The 22,568-nt window shown below is 45.4% G+C and overlaps 1 protein-coding gene across 3 annotated transcripts in view; it reads left to right on the top strand.

Moving 5' to 3' along the window:
• CARD14 (caspase recruitment domain family member 14) overlaps positions 1 to 22,568 on the top strand; it is a 91,923-nt gene that overhangs the window by 21,908 nt on the left and 47,447 nt on the right. For all 3 annotated transcript variants that reach the window (XM_066586777.1, XM_066586776.1, XM_066586775.1), the window contains exons 3-8: positions 4,165 to 4,302; positions 6,272 to 6,597; positions 9,930 to 10,103; positions 11,384 to 11,482; positions 15,664 to 15,789; positions 17,990 to 18,142. In XM_066586777.1, the coding sequence (XP_066442874.1) occupies positions 4,165 to 4,302; positions 6,272 to 6,597; positions 9,930 to 10,103; positions 11,384 to 11,482; positions 15,664 to 15,789; positions 17,990 to 18,142 (1,016 nt within the window). The remainder of the gene's footprint in view (positions 1 to 4,164; positions 4,303 to 6,271; positions 6,598 to 9,929; positions 10,104 to 11,383; positions 11,483 to 15,663; positions 15,790 to 17,989; positions 18,143 to 22,568) is intronic.

The raw sequence follows: 22,568 nt of genomic DNA, 5'->3' as shown, positions 1-22,568 counted from the left end.
GCATGTATATACAGTATTAATATGCTGCAGCATATATCAGTATAGTATAGTGTATGTATGTATATATATGATATATGTATATTTAGCATGGTACAGTATTAATCCGTATACATCATTATATATTTCAAGCCTTGAAAAAGGCCCAATATGGCCGAAACGTAGCTTGCTTACTTTTTATTCTGACCATGGATTAATAAAAGCATTTTGCAACTTTTTTATCAAGAAATTGATTTTCTGCTCATGCTGCCACTATATCCAACTATATTCACATTAATAGGTGGAGCTGGTTGTCCTTGTCGGACGATCAAACGATCCTCTCTACTGGTGGTCTGTTGAGAGCGTCCTGAGCTCGGTCACCTTGTGTGTCCTCACGCATCCACTGGTTTCAATACCTCCTAACAGCCTGGTGAGAATGGTCTAAGTGGCGGGGAGTTTGTCAATACAACCATCCCGCTTATCACGTTCCAATAATTTGCCCCCTTTTGCACTTTGGTAAAGGAGAAATCTCTTTTGCCACTATATCCAACTATATTCAAATTGCTATTTGAGTCTTGTGGTTCGGACTCTCCTTGTGGCTTGCAGTTTATCCACCTTTATCCACCTCACACTCAGCTCTGCTACATGCCGTTACACATATAGCTTTGCTGCACACACTCAGCTCTGCTACACGTTGCTCCACACACTCAGCTCTGCTCCCCACAGAGCAATGAGCACTGCTGCACGCACTCTGTTTTGCTGCACACACTCTGTTTTGCTGCACACACCTGGACGCACTTGGCTTTGCCGCACGTGGCTGCACGCACATTTGGCTTTGCCGCAAGCACATTCAGCTTTGCTGCACGCGGCCACACGCACATTCGGCTTTGCTGCCCGCGGCCACACGCACATTCGGCTTTGCTGCCCGCGGCCGCACGCACATTCGGCTTTGCTGCACGCACATTCGGCTTTGCTGCACGCGGCTGCACGCACATTCGGCTTTGCTGCATGCACATTCGGCTTGGCTGCACGCACATTCGGCTTTGCTACACGCCTTTGGCTTTGTTCCAACAGACACAGGGATGTAATGATGGCGCCACCCGTCTCTAGATGAGCAGAGTGCGTGTAGCAAAGCAGAGTGCGTGTAGCCGCGTGTAGCAAAGCCGAGTGCATGTAGCAAAACCTACACACTGCTGCATGCACTCTGCTTTGCTACACGCAGGTTCGCACACTCGGCTCTGCTACACGCACGCACACACACTCTGCTCTGCTGCCCACAGAGCAACGCACACTCAGCACTGCTGCACGGACTCTGTTTTGCTTCACACATTCTGTTTTGCTGCACGCACACTGTTGCATGCACTTGGCTTTGCTACACGCGGCTGCGCGCGCTTGGCTTTGCTATGCACGGCTGTGTGCACTTGGCTTTGCTATGCGTGGCTGCGTGCTTGGCTTTGCTACACGCGGCTGCGCACGCTTGGCTTTGCTATGCGCGTCTGCATGCACTCGGCTTTGCTACACGCCTTCGGCTTTGTTCCAACAGACACAGGGATGCAATGATGGCGCCACCTGTCTCTGGATGAGCAGAGTGCGTGTAGCAAAGCAGGGTGCATGTAGCAAAACCTACACACTGCTGCACGCACTCTGCTTTGCTACACGCAGGTTCGCACACTCAGCTCTGCTACACGCAGGCACACACACTCTGCTCTGCTACGCACATGTATATAGTGGTCTGCAGCTCAGTGACTGTATTATCTCTCTGTAGAGTATACCAGAGATACAAGATATATACAGGATACACCGAATATACTGAGGGCTCCACAGTAACATATATTATACTAAGTGGTGTAACATACCGACATATAACATACACTAATTGACTGTTACCAAGTCCCCAAATGTGGAAGACCAAACCACGGATGGCGAGCCATTTCAGCTGAATCAATTTAAGTTTTGGGCTTGAGACAACTCAGGCCAAAACAATCCAATGTGACTGAGAAATTAGCTAATTATATTAAAGGGGTTGTCCCACGAAACAAAGTGGGGTTATACACTTCTGTATGGCCATATTAATGCACTTTGTAATGTACATCGTGCATTAAATATGAGCCATGCAGAAGTTATTCACTTACCTGTTCCGTTGCTAGCGTCCTCGTCTCCATGGAGCCGTCTAATTTTCAGCATCTAATCGCCCGATTAGATGCGCTTGCGCAGTCCGGTCTTCTCCCTTCTGAATGGGGCCGCTCGTGCCAGAGAGCTGCTCCTCGTAGCTCCGCCCCGTCACGTGTCCCGATTCCAGCCAATCAGGAGGCTGGAATCGGCAATGGACCGCACAGAAGAGCTGCGGTCCACCGAGGGTGAAGATCCCGGCGGCCATCTTCGCAAGGTAAGTAAGAAGTCACCGGAGCGCGGGGATTCGGGTAAGTACTATCCGTTTTTTTCTTTAAAGCCCTGCATCGGGTTTGTCTTGCGCCGAACGGGGGGGCTATTGAAAAAAAAAACAACACGTTTCGGCGCGGGACAACCCCTTTAACTCATCAATGATGGGCTAAAAACGGGCAAATCAGCATGTAGGGTAGTTGGTTCTTGTTGGCAGTTGGCCAAAATCCTGCTTTAACCCATTAAGGACATGGCCCTTTTTTCCCCCTTTTTTTCCTCCCCACATTTAAAAACTCATAACTCTTTTATCTATCCATCGACGTCGCTGTATGAGGGCTTGTTGTTTGCGGGACGAGTTGTATTTTTCAATGGTGCTATTTAATGTACCATACAATGTACAGAAAAACCTTTAAAAAAATTCTAAATGGAAAAAACCAAATTCTGCCATTTTTTGGAGGGTGGGGTCTTTTTCTATGGTGTACATACTGCAGCAAAAATAACCTGATAACTTATTCTGTAGGTCAGTCCAGTTACTACGATGCCAAATTTATATCGTTTGATTTTTCTGTACTACTTTTAAGATATAAGTTATAACTAGAGATGAGCGAGCGTACTCGGAAAAGCACTACTCGCTCAAGTAATTTGCTTTATCCGAGTATTGCTGTGCTCGTCCCTGAAGATTCGGATGCCGCTGCGGCTGACAGGTGAGTCGCAGCAGGGAGCAGGGGAGAGCGGGCGGGAGAGAGGGAGAGAAAGATCTCCCCTCCGTTCCTCCCCGCTCTCCCCTGCAGCTCCCCGCTCCGTGCCGGCACCCGAATCTTCAGGGACGAGCACAGCGATACTCGGATAAAGCAAATTACTCGAGCGAGTAGTGCTTTTCCGAGTACGCTCGCTCATCTCTAGTTATAACATATCTTTGGAAAAAAATGAAACTATTTTCTGCCTCCGTCTTCTGACAGCCATAACTATTTTGTTGGGGATTTGTTTAATTTTTATTAACATTAAAAAAAAAATAATAATTATTATAATAATAGGGAACATGAACTTGTGATGGTTTGATCACTCCTGCAGCATGATGTAATGCCATAGTGTTACATTATACTGTGGTCTGACAGGCAATCTATCAATCCACATCACATGCATGATAGGCAATCTGCCATGGCAATCAACCGGCACCCCATGATCTGATTGTGGGGAACCATTCGGGGAACCCCAACCATCAATTGGAGCATTTATAAAGGGTTAGCAGCTGTGATCAGTACATTCTGGAGCTTTAAGAGGTTAAAAGCCTCCTACATGAGGCAAGAAGCAGATTCTCTCTCTACCTCTTAGCAAGAGTCTCTGTGGCCACACATTCTTATCCTTTTTTTATTCCTCTTTTTAAATACTTTGTTACGTTATTCTAAATAAGCTTTTCTTTTTTATAGCTTCCACCATCAGACAGGGTTACTTTGGCACCTTTTCATATCACCTTTAGGGTGCTATGGAAAGCGCTGGCCCCCTATCCACGAGCAGAGAATCATTGCGATTCTCCGCTCGCGGCAGGCAATTTGCAGCATGCTGCGAATTGCCCCGATTCTCCATGGTCAACCTATCTATCAGATTAGGCTGACCTGCCGAGAACTGTCTGCGGCTCCTGCTCCAGGGCAGTGGCAGGGGGCCTTAATTCTTATCCAAACCTGGGCTCTGCGGAATAAACGTTTTTACAGTGTTAAGCTGTAACTTCCTATTTTCCATATTTTCAGAATGAAATAAATACTCTATGCCACCTCTTTTACTGTCTTAAACCAAACTTTCTGATCAATGCAGGACACCTGCTAGATGTACTACATACACGAGGAAAGAATGGGGCCATCGCTTTCCTGCAGAGCTTAATGCTGATGAATCCCAGAATTTACACCCTCATTACAGGAAAAGAAGCAAACAAGGATCCAAACAGCTTCACCAGTAAGAAATGTTTCTTCTTTAAATGCAGAGTTTACATGATTACGTTCATGTTAATTTTACAACTTAGGTCCCTGTCAGATGCCCCCCCCCCCAAATAATTCAAGTACTATATATACTCGAGTATAAGCCTAGTTTTTCAGCACATTTTTTTGTGCTGACAAAGCCCCCCTTGGCTTATACTCGAGTCAGGGTAGGCTTAAAAAAAAACCTCCATACTCACCTCCCAGCCGGCGTCTGTGTCTCCGGCGGCGGTGCGGCAGTCTGCTTGAATTCTCTCCGGTGTCATCCCCCGCCGTCAGTGCTGAGTAAGTAGGAGCTGTGATTGGATCGAGCGCCAGCCAATCACAGCCGGTGCTCGATCATTCACAGCCAATCCAGCTGCTTTAGAATTCCCCCTGCTCGGCTTTCAAATCCCCTGCCGTCAGTGCTGTGTAAGTAAGCGCTGTGATTGGATCGAGAGCCAGCTGTGATTGGCTGGCGCTCAATCCAATCACAGCGCTTACTTTCGCAGCACTGACAGAGCCAAGCAGAGAGGACGGCGGGGGATGACAGTGGGAAGAATTCAAGCAGCTTTTCGCACAGACTGGGAGGGGAGTATGGAGGGTTTTTTTTTTACCCAGTATATACTGGAGTATAGCTCGGCTTATACTCAAGTCAATAAGTTTTCCCAGTTTTTTGTGGTGAAACTTATTGACTCAGCTTATACTCGGGTCGGCTAATACTCGAGTATATACGATAAATTAAATTTAGATCATAGAGTGAATAAGGCTTAAAGTTTTAAGATTTGGTTAAAAAAATGTTGCCATTGTAATTCATTAGGATTTGTCATACAATTTGTGTACTCATGTTTACACTTCTTTTACATTTCATTGATGTTTTTCTCCTTTAATGTACAGTACATATGTATATAGAGGGTATTAGTGTATCTTAACGCCACCGGAAGCTAGGGGTTTGACAGGGGGAATGCCCCTCTCACACCCCCAGCTCCCGATAGGGTGAAGATACTATAATCTTACTGACTTCAACTCCAAGTCATTTTCTTTAACACATTTGAAGCAAGAAAACTTTGTACTACATAACTTATTTAACTTATTAGCCTTTAGAACTGCCCTAGCCCCATGAATACTGTACATAAAGGACATTCCGTATCACAGCTGAAATGTTACCCCTAAGGGCTTCTGCACACGAGCATATGCGTATATACGCTCGTGAGAAGATGATGTGATTGCACTCTGAATGGAGCTCTATCACATGCTTTTGCCCACGTTTTTGCACATTTTACTGTTCTTTTTTACGCTGCCAAGTCCGTTCACATCAGCGCGTCTTTTTTGAACCAGCTGAGTAGCCCAATTAGTCCCCGGTGTTATCAATTAACACCGCAAAAATCGCACAGTTACGTCCGTGATTTTGTGCGGATGAGGTGCGTATTTGCCCACCCCCATAGACTACTATGGTGCCTTGGGCGCACAGATGCACATAAAAATAGAGCATGTTGTGCAAAAACTCTGAATGTGAAGGAACCCATTGAAATCAGCGGGTTGTATCGTCAGCGGTTTACTTGAGCGAGTTTGTATATTACATATTCTTTTAGATTTGACCCTAGTTGCACATCTAGACCCATTCTGTAGATAAAGTTGCCACAAATGTCCTGATACCCACATAATATGGGGATAATACAGCTAAAAGGTAAAATGATCAAAAACAACAAGTTAATGCAGTAACCTAAAAAAGTTTCGCAAATTGCTGGTGCAATATTGAAAGAGGCGTCCATGTAAAATGTTCCTGTTAGGCAGAAACACGATTATCAAAATTGGTGTTAATGGGAGAGGAAATAGTTTCAGGGTTTGTTTTTTGTTTTTTTTTGGGGGGGGGGGGGGTTAATTAACAATTGCATTGAAGAAGGTTACATATATTGTTATTACAAGATGACCATTACCTCCTTGTTAATAGTAGTGTGCTTTATCTGCAGGACTTATTGACAGCAGCCATTTGAGTGCTTTTCTCATGAACACACTAGGTAGTTTGCAGGAGGAGTTGATGCAGGAGAAACAACTCAAAGGGACATTAGTGCACCATCTGCACAAAATGCGCGAAAAGCAACAACAGCTGAAAGAGGAAGGAGAATGTATGCGAACGATGGAGTATGAAAATCAACAACTTCGCAGAGAGATGGATGCCCAGAGCCAAATGCTGAGCAAACTGAAGGATGAGCAGTATGAGTTGTCCATGCGCTACTCTCATGCACTACAGGAGAAGGACACGGTGCAGAGCAGGAATAGTGAGCTGCAGGAACAGGTGACCGGCTGACTATATTATATGCCGAGGTTCAACATATAGATCAGACAATATAAAATGTCGGATTAATCACTAATTTTAGGTGATATTCAAAGGCTACTATCTCAGCCTTATCAATCAGATGTGGCAAATTGGACGGTGCACCGGAGAAGAATACAACAGCATTCCAAAAATGTATACACACTTCAGCGTGAAAAGCATTAGAGATTTATTACCAGATTTATATAGCTTTCAAAGGATGGCTGTAAGTCATGTTTGACTTTTGCAACCACAGTAGGTACGGAAAGTTGTCACTACCGTGCTTCCCCGAAAATAAGACAGTGTCTTATATAAATTTTTGCTCAAAAAGGTTTAACTTTTTTATATGTATAGCTGCCTGGACACTATTTAAATGGACTTTTTTAATTAACTGTTAGCAGGGCTTAATTTTGGGGTAGGGCTTCTATTTCAAGCATCCTCAAAAAGCCTGAAAAATCATTTTGCATCCTCAAAAATTCTGGAAAATCATACTATGTCTTATTTTCAGGGAAACAGGGTATTAGCATCCAGACACTTCTGATTTTACCAAACTATTGCATGAACCACATGGGTGCTCGAAAGTCACACATGCCTTCGCCATTTTATCTGACTGATAGCTGCTTTAGCAACCGCGTGACTTCTGACATCTTTAGGCCTCAGTCAGACCAGCGTGTTTTCTGTGCATCTATAGGCGCCTAAAAAATGCGCCATTCGCATGTGCTGAAAACACATATGAGCATCGCATGAAACATTGCCCGTTCACTGGAGCTGCGTCGGGATATCCCCAAATCAGGGAGAGGGAGCAATTAGCGGCCGCAGGCGGACATGCCGCGGCGAAATTCCGGACGGAATTTCCACGGCAAATCCGCTCTGTGTGAACCCAGCCTTACAGTGCTCAGTGATCTAATTTTTGCGCCCTTTGCCCTCTGGAGTTTTACTTTTGGCCCTTATACTCTGATGCTGTTATAGCCCATCCGTACTAAGGAACGACGAGTTGGGCACTTTGACATGTTAGTAGGAACACCGGCATTGCATTCACGCCTTCATGAATCACAACATTTTTGGTATACTCTTGACATTGTTGCACAAGAAAACCCCACAAAGTTGGCAGTTTTTGAAATCCTGACCCCCGGGTAGCCTAGCATCAATGACCAGGTCTTACTCCAAGTCACTCACATAGATCAAGTTTCCAACATTAATATGGATTAACACTGGAAATGATCCATGGAAGACTTAGTCACTTGATGTTACACTGCATTCCAGGTTCACTTGGCTAATTTCCATACAGGGAAGCCGCAGTCATTGAAGGGCAGGTATCTGTAATGAAGTGGTCATTCAGTGTCTCCACCGTTTGGGTTTACCTATGCAAAAAACCTGTTGGATAGTAAAGGGGTTTCCTGGGATTATAAGATTAACCCCTGAAGGACATGGCCTATTTTGGGTTTAACCATTTGCAATCTAATTTTGGATTCAGGGTTTCCTAGGGAGCTTTCTCTTTCTGCCGTTATACAATGGCGCCATCTGCTGGCTAGACCCAGTACTCTGGTATGGGACATACTGGAAAGGCCCCTGACAACAGAGCGGCCAGTAATATACAGTAAGAATACCCTGCCGGACATCTTCAGACATCAGAGGGTTAAAGATGCGAAGATTTTTGGCGGAATTTTATCTCCATTTTTCAAAGACCATAACTTTTTTTATTTTTCTGTTGATGCAGATGTTTTTTGCGTGGTGAACTGTAGTTTTTGATGGTGTCATTTTTGGGTACGTAAGACTATATTGTAAAACCTTTATTATTTTTTTTTATGATAGCAGGGAGAGAAAACGCATCAATTCTGCCATAGATTTTTTTTTTTTACAGCATAAATGACACAATGCATTTTTTTCAGTAGGGCGCTACGATTACAACGAACCAAAATTCTTATATTTTTTTTTAGGTTTTTCCACTTTTCCGAAACAAAAAACCTTTCTTTGGAAATTAATTTTTTTTCTAAATCGCTGCATTCAAAGTCTTGTAACTTTTTTATTTTTCCATGGACGGAGCTCTGTGAGGGCTTGTTTTTTTGTGAGACGCGCTGTAGTTTTTGTTGTTACATACGGCTTTTTTGATTACTAATATTGCGTTTTTTGGGAGGCTAAATGAAAAAAATAAGTATTTTGTATCCGTTTTTTAAGCGAGTTTTTAACGCATTATTGCCATGTATGATAAAAAGTGTGTTCAATTTATTGTACATGTCGCTACGGATACAATGATACCAAAACTGTGAAGTTTTGTGGGGTTTTGTTGTTTTTTTTTAATATGGGAAAAAGCACAAAAAAGGTCTTTTATTTTATACATTTTCGTTTTTTTACATTATTTTTATCCTTTTTTTTTTACACTTTTTATGTCCCTGTAGGGAACTTGTACAATCACACCTATGATCGCTATTATAAGGCGATCCCTTTACATGCCGCGAGCTACATAGATCGCGGCGGGGAAGGGGTTAACAGCGGGGTTCGTTGCTCGGATGCACCCTCCCTGTTGCAGCTGGCTATTAGTGATAGCCAGCTCCTGCTGCCGGGTAGCGTGGGATCTCTCCTGATCTCGCACTATCCACAGGACATGAGTGTATGTCCTGCTGCATTAAGTATCCCTCTGCCAGGATGTACATTTACGTCCTGTGGCGGGAAGGGGTTAATGAGGAGTCATCAATACTAGATGGATGGGGTCAGACACCCATCTAGTTGTCTCGTTGTCACCCATCACAGCTGTTCATTGGAACTGCTGTGTGCTGAAACTTGCACAGCTCCGTACATTACGCAGCACCTTTCAAACCCCCAATGAATAATGAGACCTTAGAATTAATGCTGTCTTTTTAATTAGGATTATATAGACCTGAACTCAAAGGCCGCCTGCAGACGGGCGGGTCGGATCCGGCAGCGAGAATTCTCACAGCGGGACCCGACCCGAGCACCTGCAGAGAGCAGCGCGTACTCACCCGCGCCCTGCAGCTCCGGATCTTTCATGTGCCGGCAGCCGGGCAGCCGGCGCATGCGCAGACCGGAGCCGGCCGTGGGTGAGTGATGTTTCTCTGTGGGGTTCTACGAGCCCCGCACAGAAAATAGAGCATGCCGCGGATTTTTTGCCGCGCGAGATTTTGTGCGGCCAAATCGCGGCCGTCTGCATAGGATTGAGTTTGTTAACGCAATCCTATGCAGGCTTCCAGCGGCGGAAATCCGCGGAATTTCCGCCCGTCTGCAAGCGCCCTAAGTCGTACAGTTAGTAGAATTCATATCATTACTTTAATATCATTTTTTTTCTATGAAACTTACAGTTCTATTCTGTGAAAGAAGAACTGCTTCGAGTCAGAATGGAGCTGCAGGTAGCTCAAAGTTGGACTACCCGAGTTAAGTGTGAAGAAGAGTTGCAAGTTCTGCAGAAAGAAAACAAGATGCTAAAGGAGCGGCTGGAAAGAGAGAGTAATATCACCGACCCCATAGTGACTAAGGTACCCAACAAAAATCACAAATCACTAAGTAATACCATAAAATGTAACTTTGTATCAAGTTAATTAAAACCTATTAATTATATGTACTGAGGTACAAAAGGTAAAAAAATATATAAACACCCCCAGATGGCCTTTGCTCAAAGAATCAAGTCAGAAAGTGTCCTCAGTGATAAAGATCAGAAGATTTAAAGGGGTTTTATCATTACAAGAGATGAGCGAACGTGCTCGTTTAGAGCAATTACTCGAACGAGCATCGCTTTTTTCAAGTAACTGTCTACTAGGGGGAAAAGATTTGGGGGGCGCTGGGGGGTGGCAGGGTGGAGCGGTGGGTAGCAGGTGGGAACAGGGGGAAGCTCTCCCCCCCTCCCCCCCCCCCCCCCCCCCCCCCGCTCACCCCAGCGCCCCCTGAAGCTTTTTACCAGAGTAGGCAGTTACTCGAAAAAAGCGATACTCATTCGAGTAATTGCTCTAAACGAGCACACTCGCTCATCTCTAATCATTACAGTAAAAAATTTCCCAGCCGCTGGGCCTGCCATTAAAATAAAAGAATAGATAATACTCACCTCTTCTCAGACCCCTGAAGCAGAGCCGAGCGTTCCACAGTGCCCTCTGCCGTGGGGATCCAGCGCGGTAGCCCTGCTGTCCTCCTGGTGTTCATCGTGGAAGGTGATGGCACCGTAAATCTTCTGATCATTGCAGCCAATGTGAGGCTGCAGAGTCACCCTTCCGAACTCCTGGCATCATGGCACCCAGGATGAGTAAGTATAGCCCCCTTTGTTATTTTAGCACAGTTAGACCTGTAGGGGCAATGTTGTTTGGTAAGTGGGCTACCCCTTTAATGTTGAGAACCACAGTTCATGGGCCATCAATTGATTTGTAATATACTTATAGGTCACTAAAGTTGAAAAAGAAGGAGCCTCTAAATTAAATGAAAAGAAAGTGTATTCCTAGAATTGACTTTTAACATCTGTCCACAAGATAGGTGATACAAGTTTGATTGAGGGGGATCGCATGGCTGAGACACTGCCAATCCTAAAAACAGGATCCTATATGCCCATTTACCTCCTCCTCACTGCACCCCCGTACCCTTCATCCTCAGTGGGGTGGAGTTTGAATGGAGCGCCTGCTGACAAGGTGCGCTGCCTCTTCATTCAACACTAGGGGAAAAAGAAATTCTGAAAACATACATTCCGGGCTACAAGTGTTTAAGTTCATTAAAATGAAAAGACTTTTTCTAAGTTTCGTGTTTCTTTGCTGACATTATCTGTTCGCTACCTAAGGTGGACCAGGATGAGACTTCACTGGATTCAGAAGGTTTAATGGCTCAACTAGAGACAGCCAGAATGAAAATTGCTGCTGGAGCGGCCTCTAGAAAGCTGGTAAGTGATTTATCCCTTCATACTTCAATGGATTCGTTATTTGCTGTATTAGGGCGCCCACCCACTGGCGATTTTTTTCCCTGCGAAATTCGCAGCATTTTTTTCTCTGCAGGGGTCTATGGGACTTGTAATGTTAAAATCACGATCGCGCAAAATCGCAATTTACCGCGAAATCGCGATTTTGCGCGATCGCGATTTTAACATTACAAGTCCCATAGACCCCTGCAGAGAAAAAAATGCTGCGAATTTCGCAGGGAAAAAAAATCGCCAGTGGGTGGGCGCCCTAAAAGTGAGTTTGAAGGAAAAATGCTTTGTGTTTCGCTGCATTTACCTGGTAATTTCTTTACTGTGTTTTTTTGTGGCAAAGAAGAGCTACAGCCAGATTTTAGCTGTATGTCAATTAAACACTACACAGTGCTTTTTTTCCACCTCACTCTGGGTATGGTTTAGGCTCCATGAAGTTTTTTGTTTTTTTTCGAAACACAAATTGTGACATTTTTTCACATATTTCTATTTAAGAAAAAGCACACCAGCAAAAAGTGCATGTGTGTGTAAAAAACACCATAAAAAAATGTGCAGCAATCGAGGAGCGGGTCTCGCCTAGGAGTTAGCGGGGATTAGAGTAGGGTCTTCTCACAGTGGCACTACCGTCTCCCACCCAGAGGGTAACTGGAGAACTAGTCCCAGGGGCTAAGGGCGGGCTATTAAATGGGGTTGGTTGCTTACTTGGTTCTGTGGTTGTCACGGGTGATGCCACCATTCCTTCCTCCGCAGTGAAACTGCAGATGTAATAAAGTCCACACAAACAGGTAGCAGTGAAAACACGCAATTGCCAGGAACGGTCGGCAACTGAAAGTTTACTTGGAACAACATGCATAAGTTACAGTACGGTAGATGATGTGGCTGTAGCAGAAAAACCAGTGGAGGCAGAATTAATGATGAGGACAGGGAGGCAGACACAGGATGACACCGGGTCCACAGTCCAAGTTATCTGTGCAGCACCATTCCTGGAAAAAAAACTCCGTAGGAGAACACGAACTCTCTACCGGTCACTCACACGTCTTGCAGGACTTGAACTCTGGGTGACTTCCCAATTCAGACACACTTTAGGGTAGGGGCACACTTTAGGGCAGCCCAATTGTTGCATTCGCATGGGCAAACAAGCACCAGGCCCACACGAACGTGATCCGAAGACACGGGTTTTGGGACAACTGACCCTATGCTGCAGGGAAGATGGCAAGTCCCTATCTAACAAGCAGGGCAATCACCTTTATAAAGGCGGCCCCACGCTGGAACCTCAGCCCTGCTCTCCCTGAAAGGGTGATACTCGCAACCAGGCGGAACTGACACATTAAATCCACAAACTCACTTACCACTCAGCCTCGCACACTAAAGCAGATGGTAAAGCTGAATATTAAAGCGAGGGATTAGTTCGTACATTGGCCAATGAACTTAAGCTGCAAGGTCGCGACAAAGCTCCTCGTGTCTTGCAGTCCCTACTCTAGCAAGACACTAAACAGTCAGCACAGGACACCATTCACACAGCAACACACTAGAGTTAGCATGCCAGACACACAACCACATAGGACAGGACATTTCACTCCCCATTTCTAGCCACCTGCTCAGACATACAGAACTTGACACTGTTCACACCATATACACAGAACAGGGCTACCCACACCTAATGTCTGGCCACCAGCCAAACACTGGTCCAGCCCCTGTTCAAACACATAACAAACGTACAGGCATGCAACACAACAAACCCTAGAGTGAAGGGATAGCAACTTCCTCTTGCAGAGGGAGGATATTTATCTGCAACCAAACTGGTGGTGATGGCTAGCAGGAGAACACCACACCCAGGCAGCTCAATCATTCCACACCTGTGAGGCTGTGCTGCTAGAAACCAATGTAGCACAACAAATCCCAGCCAGCACAACCTAACACCAATCATCCAGCTTGCAAACACATATAAGAAACATGGTCACATGACTTACAAAAGATACATTTCCAGACATGACCCAGACAGTAGCCCTTACTGACCATACACATAAGCACGAGACTACATAGATCATACATGAACTTCCTTACATGAACTTCTGTACTCTACAAATGTAAATCTATTCATCTATTGTGGGTTTAGGAAATGTAACTCTACATTTTAACATGTCCCCTTGGACCTCCTCTGATTGAACTTGGAGGACACACCCTTATGCAAAGCTTTGTCTTCTCTCTTTTTTAAGAGGTTTTCCATGTAAATAGTATTGATGATTTATCCTCAGGATATGTAATCAATAGTGGATTGGTTGGGGTCCACCATTCAGGACCCTTGTGTGTTGTGGTGCTGACAGGCGACATAGAATCTCTAGTACCCTGTTGGGCTGCCTCTAGTTTGGATGCAAGATGTGGTACAAATGGGCATGGAGGCATTCAGGTTCCATAAAGTATCCTGCAGCATATCACTCCCCATTTGCTGTAACTGAGCCTCTAGATTGTGCAAAATCGAATTTGGCGTCTCAGATGGTCCCTTACATGTTCTACTGGCAATAAATCTGGCACCTTGTTAGGCCATGGAAGTGTGACAATGTTGTGGGGACATTTCTGTGACACCCTTCTGTGTGTGGCCAAGCATTATACTGCTGGAAATCCCTATGTGGCCCTATGTGGCCCTGCTCCTGATTGGACTTCCTATATGAGCCTGGCGCTACCACTGCACTATTGTGAGATTATTGTGCCTTACAGCCCATAGGCAAGCTCCATCACCTGCCTGCTCCTCTGTAACCAAATTGATACTAACTTTGCACCAAACTCTGTCTTACCTTGACTACGCTACTTTCCTGCTACTCTGTATTGCAACTGATACTAACTGATACTAACTGTGCATCAACATCTGTCTTCCTGAAAATATCACTGAGCTGTCATTATTCCTCGTACCACTACTAGGGGTGACCGACTGTCATATGCGATGGCCCCCCAGACCATCACACCAGCAGGGGGCAGTGTGCGGCTCCACAGCAAAGGCAGGATTGAGGCGCTCACCCCTGGGTCTCTAGACACAAACACGACTATCATCAGTGCCCAAACTAAACCTGAATTCGTCACTAAAGACAACCGGGTTCCACTCTGTAGCAGTTCAGTTTTGTCGTTCACAACACCACTACAGACAAAGGTGACGTGTAATTGTCTAGTTCTGGGTTGGAGCCTCCTGTATTGTAACCTATGCGGCAGAGCATGGTCAGCGGAAGCCAGAGGTTGATGCACGGTTAGTATCTGTTGCAGTCAGAGGCGTAACTTGAAGCTCCTGGGCCCCAATGCAAAACCTGTAACAGGGCCCCCAACTATAATGCTTTATTCATAGTACTGGGCTCCCTATAAGGAGAGGAGAGGCCCCGCATCCCCTAGAGTTACACCAGTGGTTGCAGTACAGAGGAGCAAGTAAGTAGCATATTCAGGGGAAGACAGATGTTGATGCACAGTTAGTATCAGTTGCAATACAGAGTAGCAGGAAAGTAGCGTAGTCAAGGTAAGCCAGAGTTTGGTGCAAAGTTAGTATCAATTTGGTTACAGAGGAGCAGGCAGGTGATGGAGCTTGCCTATGGGCTGTAAGGCACAATAATCTCACAATAGTGCAGTGGTAGCGCCAGGCTCATATAGGAAGTCCAATCAGGAGCAGGGCGGAGCAAAGTCAGGGAACTGGATCAGGGGTATGAGAACCAGGCTAAGGTCCAGCAGGGGAGCAGTCCAGAAGGCTTGAAAGCTCAGCAGGGAGAGCTGCCACTTGGGGCACAGGAGCTCATGGGTTAGAGCCCTGACACGAAGGTGCATGGGTGTCAAAAGCAGTACTCGTAATGGGCGCTGTGAGACCAAATGTCCTTCAGCCAAGCTCCTGGAAATGGTTCTGACAGACACATGGGCCTGTAATGATGGTGTCGCCTATCTCTGGATGGTGGACAACAAAACAGTTGGAGCTGCTTGCGCTTATTGGGTAATCAGAAAGTCCTCTCTACTGGTGGTCTATCGAGGGCCTTCTGACACTGGTCACTTTTTGTGCGTGCCCTCACGCATCCACTGGTACCAGCACCTCCTAACAGTCTGGTCAGATAGCTCTCTGACAATACTGTCAGACATATTGACAACATATTTGCAATGTCTGAGTAATAATGTCTCGAAAATTGTGTTTTTAGTGGAAAGAGGAAAAAGAGAAAATGCTTCAAGACTGTCAACATTTACAGGATAATAATGACATCTTGAAGAAGAAAACTGAAGCCTTTCATTATCAAGTTGATGAACTCCAGAAGGAGCGTGACCAGGTAAAGAAACGCAAAAAGAGCAGCTCGACCCAACGCTATATGATTATACGATATGAGTGATGGTATATCTATGGTTAACGAAAGCAATTTTTTCTGCTTTGTGTGCTATCGATGGCTAGCGGGGAATCGCTGCGTTGTAACTTAATGTAAAGACTGTGGTCCCTTGAGTTATGTCTTTACTGTACATGCTGTAAATACACTGTGTGGGAAAACACTGAACTATTATGTCATGCCTTTGTAATTCTTCAAGACGTGATGATTAGGCAAGAACATGCACCCGAAATTCATTTGCCTGATCATAAAGCCATGTAGCTATGGCCATGATCAGCTAATGAACAAATAAGCGCTCGTCTGTTGGCTGATCGTGTCTTGTAGGGCTCCTTCACGCAGGCGTATTTGCACGCATATTTGCACGCGTAAAATTTATGCGCACAATGTGCAAAAAATAGAACCCATTGATATCAATGAGTCCATACACATTTCCCTGCTCTTTTTTGTGCGCCTTTGCGCCCTAAGGGTCCCCATAGAAGTTTATAAGAGGTGTACAAATGCGCGCACAAATCCACAATACGTTGTGCAATTCTGTGAAAAAAAGAAGACATCTAGAACTCATTAGCCATTTAAATAAGGGGGGGGGAGTGTCCGTGCGCATATGAACATGTCTTGCGTGTGCAAATAAGTACTGTGAACTAGGCAGACGTGTGTGCAAATCAACCTTGTTCATAGCCCAAATACTTTGAGCATGTCTGCTCGAACATAAAAATGCTCACTGGTCAGCTGCACATCTTTGCGTGTAGACAGACAGATGTCCATCTGACCAATGATAGCTGCATGGTGATGAAGATAATTGTCAGTCTAGACAAAAGGAACAAGTACTTAGGGCACTATTAGATAGAACCATTATCGTTCCAAAAACTTGTAAAAAGAGGAAAAGTGAACAATAATCGTCTAAACGCAAGCGAACGATTGCAGGCATAAAATCCATTGTTGGCTCGTTCGCTTAACTTCGGTTTAAACAGCGCTCGTTCAGACCCTCTCATTCAGGCTTCTTTCACATGGCGGCAGGCGTTTTTAAATGCACCCGCCGGCGCCGTAAAAACATGTGAACAGGCGCACAAATCTAATGTTTGTGCGCCCGTTCAGATGGCACGGGCCCGGCGCACATGCGCCGAGGCCACAATGTCATTGCCTCCCCTTCCCTCCCCCTCGCCGGCTCACCACCTCTCTTCTTCCCTCCAGCTGTTTGCAATGGGGGTGGGCAGGGCAGGGGCGGAGCTTAGCACCCCCCCCAACTCTTGTCAGCAGTCAGCAATGGGAGGGGCGGAGCTTAGCCACCCCCTTCCCCACACTTGGAAACAGCCGGAGGGGAGGATAGAGGAGGATAGAAGAGGGAGGAAGTTTATCAGTCACGCTTCTAAACTCCCACCTCCCTTTTCCGGCCGCTGTCATTGGCTCCCATAGGAGCCCATGCAGTGGCCGACGTATTTCGGACGGATAGTTCCAGGACCATCTTCTTGACCCGGCGTGAATGCGCTCGGCACTATATTGTCCCGGCCAAGTGCTTTTATGCCGCGGGAATACGGCCATGTGATTTGATGCATTGGAATCCAATGCAACAGATGGTAGCGTATATCGGCTGGCCGTGAAAATGGCGGCCGATATACGCTCTCGTGAAAGAGCCCTCACTGAGCAGAAAATTCCCCAGGATTGAATTAACACTGAGCTCTGTTATTGGCTGCAGCTGTTGTGACATCCCGTAAAGCGGGTGTGACCAAAGACAAGAGCAGGGGACCGAGCACCGGCGGGAGAAAGACCCCTCACTTATACAGGAACTGAACGATTCTTGTTTGAACGAGCCAACGATGACTCTGCCTGTCTAAACTGACTGCACGAGCGTGAACGAGTTAGCGGTAACGTCATTCGCTCGTTCACTTGATTAAACAAGGATCAGCTCGTCTAAATGGCCCATTATTGACAACCTCATTGTCTGTCAGTGATTGGTACCATTGGCAGATTATCTGGCCATGTAAAACCGTGTGTTGTTGCTGTGGTGTCCATCCAAGTACCATATGTTTTAGGATGTTTGCCCACCATTTTATTACTACATTTGCACCAACTTTGAAAGATCTACTAATCTGGTTATTTCACTTCTGAAATACATATCGTCTTTTCTTACATGCACTTTATTTCTTTGGCGCAGGCATACCGAGCTAGAGACATGGTTCAATCTGAGATTTCACAATTTCTAAATGAAAAGGATTCACTTAGGAAACAAGTTATAAATCTTACTGAATGTAATTCTGAACTCAGACAGCAGAATCGAAGTTTGGAGGCTCAGCTACAGATCTTGACGGTAAGATGAGATTTGGTTACCAGAAAATGTTGACAGCCCGGACGATTTTCAAAGCAGATGGTGCAGCGTCCGAGGAGCGGGCCCACAACTGAGGAGATAGCAGGGTAGAGAAAGGCCTTGTCATCTCCTCCCCTGGGGGTAGCTCGGGACCCGACTATGGTACTTCTGGGGGAGATCACAGGGGGAAAATAACCGTAGGTTACCTGTAGTCCATTTGTCATATGTGATGCCACCGTTCCGTCCTCTGCGGTGTATCGTGATGATTAGAGATGAGCGAGTACCCAAATGCTCGGGTCCGCGTTATTCGAGTCAAGCTTTTTCGTAAAATTTGAGAGCTCTACTCGAGTAACGAACCCCATTGACTACAATATGAGACTCGAGCATTTTTGCATGTGGGACGCCGGGTGCTGAGCTTTTTTTTTTCTTCTTGGCTTGTGTTTCTCTCTCTCTCCCCTGCCTGCCAGACAAAAAATTTGCCATTGACGCACGCTGCGTCGCGGCGGGGAGGGCCCAAAACAGGCACGTCACAGTGGGGAGGAGCCAAAAACTGGGGCGGGGTCGAGTACGCTACTACTCGAACGAGCATCAAGCTCAACAGAGTACGTTCACTCAACTCTAGTGATGATGGAAAACTTTCTGGACAAACCGGGAACGGTCAGTAATTTCCGTTTACTGTAATTTAGCAACGTCCAATTTACATCAACTGGCACAGATACAAAAAGATAAGGTGGTGCAACGGGGAGGATTCTCGGGGTATTCCGGACGATCCACAGACTAACTCTTGCAAGAACTCTCTCTTCTGCTCTCTCAGACTCACATGCTAGGCTACTTCTAGCAAACACATACATTGTATATATATATATATATATATATATATATATATATATATATATATAAACATAGTCACATGACTTACACAGCGATACATTTTCCAGACATAAGCCTGACATTAACCCATTCAATCCTGCAGAGGTGCAATGCACATAATCCAAATGCACACTACACATGAGACAGTCACAAGACAACGGCACGAGACAGACATATAATATTATGGAGGGGCCCCACTAACACTGGGTCACTACACTGGCATGTACAAATAAAGTGTGAATAACAGAATAAAAAATTACACCCCAATACCAGCATATCTTCTGAAAGGAGACACCCCATACATTATCAGAATGCCACCTAGATGTATACATTCATGGCAGCTTTCATGAAATTTTGCATCATACTGTTGAATGTTTGTGAAGTTCGTGTTTCAGACTAGCTTAATCAGAGCTTTAGACACTAAGCACCTTCTAAAGAGAAGAGTTTAAAATAAGCTGAGTTCACTCATATATGCCATCTATGTCTTTGTCCATTGATGGAACTAAAATTCAGCCAAGCACATGCTGCTCCCCCACCCCTAATAGAGTACCTCTATTAATAATGTAGCCCATAGATCTATCCTAAAACTTCACCCTTAGGCCCAATGTCCATGGCACTCGTGGATTTTCAATACGGATATCCACAGCGGATCACTGTGTTTCATCTTAAAAATGCTTTTTTTAATGGCTTGCAGGTGATCGCGGATTGCTTGTTTTCATCTCCCATAGAGATGAATGGAACCACATCTGCACGGGTTCTGCGATAAAATGGAGCATGCTGTGATTTTAGACCCGCATGGGGTATCCACAAAGCACCTAAAAATCAAATCTGCAGGGTTTCATTCAGTTACGGACATCCCATTGTTACTATGGGCGGCTAGTGCTGCGGATCTCCCGTGCGGCAGATCCGCGCAGATTTAGTAAATCAAATCCATACATGGACATTGGGCCTTACTTTAACACGCAATCCGCAACTGAGCCACGCCCATCCAATATTTTAACCTCCATAGCTCAACTACTACAGTCCGTCCGGTGAAGAGTCCTCCCACTTCCCGAACTCCAAGAGAAATTCCCAATCATGAAAATTCCCTTTTCCCACTATTTAAAAGAATTAAGCTATTGAAACAAAAGTCTTTGAAACCTCTCTGAGAGCAAGTGGACCTCTCTATTCCATTTTCACATTTTAAACTCCCACTTGTGCTGGGTTTTGATTACAGAAACTACTTATTGGTACTGGTGTATTATGTCTCCACCGGATGCTAGGGGTGGAGACATAATTGAGCTGTGTTGAGAGGCAGGTGATGCCCACAGCTTTTGATTGGCTGGCCCCACAGACCTGCCATCTCTGGGTCTCGGCTCCTATCTCCCGTTCCGGACTCTGCTGTTGTCACTGTCCTGACTCTGGAGACTGTCAGCTCCCATCTTTAGTCCAGACCCATGCTGCTGTCAATGTCCCCAGAGACTGTCAGCGCAGGAGAGCGACGGGAGTGGTGAGTGACAGTACAGCGGAGGACCAGAGCACATGGGATGTAAGAGCAGGAGACCGGCTGGGGTGGTGAGGAACAGTGCAGCATAGGACCGGAGCAGCGCAGGAGAACGGCATGGGGTGGGGAGTTACAGCGCAGCGGAGGACCGCAGAACATCGCCGGGGAGACATCGGGACCGCGGGCACAAATGCAGCAGATGCAGGAACAGTATGAGTGGAGGCCTAGTGGGGGCGCTGACATCTGGCATGGGGAGTGTGTCCTGAGCGTAACCGGCATCGGCAGCAGAGCAAGACACACTCAGCAGCAGCGTCGCAGCCAGGGGAGATGCGATCCCACAGAATAACAGCTCCGGGGTCTCAGCCAGTGGAGATAGGGGAGATGCCAGGGGAGATGCAACACTCTGACAGCAGCTGGGGTGGGAGCCGACCGGGGACTGTGACAGCCTGCATTAGCCAATCACAACCTGTGGGCGTCACCTGGCCCTCCCCTCTCTATCAACCCAGCTAACCCATGTCTCCACCCTTACTTCCGGTGGAGACAAGATACACCAGTACCCTATTTATTACCCTTTTAGACTGCTCCACTTCCAGGTTGCGATAAATAAATGGCATGATGACCCCAGTCTCACTCACTAATTATATCATCCATCAAATACATTACTTTCTCCCCATGACCCAATACAACGAAATGCTTCTTAAAGCGGTTTACAAAACATGCCTTACCCTGCATAAAATAGGGGTCTACAACTCTTCACAATGTTTCAAATGCGGAGAAACAGAGGCAGCCCTCTATCACTGCTTGTGGGACTGCCTACATATCGAATATTACTGGAAACGAGTTCACACTTTTATTTCCAATCATTTACAATCCAAAGCACCATTCACCCCTACATGGGCCATTTGCAGTTGGGTTAACAAACACAACTACTGATAACATAAAAATTCTCCATGTGGCCTCAGCGGTGGCCACAAAGCTATCTTGCAGGTTTGGAAGCAACCCCAAGCTCCTTTTTGGAAAAAATGCTTTTTGTTATGAGAATGGATTGGGGTGGAAGCAGTGAATAGTAAGGAACAGAGGGTAAAAGGTTTTTTTCAATCTTGGGCAAATTCATTGCTTTGCTTCCCCCAAGAATGAAAATGAAAATACATACCTGCTTCTCCACTACAACATGGCATATGGAGAGTGTGATTAGAGGTGAAGATCCCATTTCCCTTCCTTGACATTCAGATACACCTAAACACTAAGGGGGCTCCCCATACTTACATACCAGGCCTGCTGGCATCACAAAATATCCCTAAACTCTACCCTTCACAATCTCAATATCATATTGACTTAAGAATGGGCTGGTTCAAAATGGCTGACAGGTTGACGGCAATGTTAGAAATTGTTAAGTAATTGTTAAAGTTTATGGCTGTAATGTTGTTTGCTTAAAAAATCCTATTTTTAACGTTATTTTTTAAATACAAAATGATAATAAAAACGATTTAAAATATTATAGTCCATTCTTTGTCATCTGGCCCAAAACATCATGAAGATTTCTTCCAGCCGTGACCTACAAAATTGACCTACAATTTCCACTAGCCTAAATTCACCGACTCTCCTCATTATCATTAGACTCAAAAGGCTATCTGCAATGAGGCTTATTCTGTAATGGCTTTACTTTGGGCCATCCTTCTCTTTCTCCGTTTTCTTATCTCCATCCCCAACCCCCTTCTTGAACCATTCTTTCCTGTAAGCCCCTTCTCTTTCCCTTTCCATATGATATGACCATGATCAGCTGTTTACCGCTGCTTTACAGGTCAGCATCTCCAATCTTAAAGAGTTAGGCTACTTTCTCATGGCAGTATCTTGGTCAGTATCTTCCATTATTACTGGTAAACCAAAACCAGGAGTGCAATCTACATGGAGAAACGGTATATTGGGCAATTCTGCAGTGTAATTGACAGTTTCTGCACCTTTTTAAGTGTTTAACTCCTAAATTTGGCTTACAAATACTAATGCAAAATACTGACCAAAATAGTGTCGTGTGAAAGTAGCCTAAGTTTGCTGATATTATACTTATCTTGCATTCTC

This window comes from Eleutherodactylus coqui, chromosome 13, assembly GCF_035609145.1.
Source record: "Eleutherodactylus coqui strain aEleCoq1 chromosome 13, aEleCoq1.hap1, whole genome shotgun sequence".
NCBI lineage: Eukaryota > Metazoa > Chordata > Amphibia > Anura > Eleutherodactylidae > Eleutherodactylus > Eleutherodactylus coqui.
The sequence above is the reverse complement of the archived record's forward strand: the minus strand, read 5'-3'. Positions and strand labels throughout refer to the sequence as shown.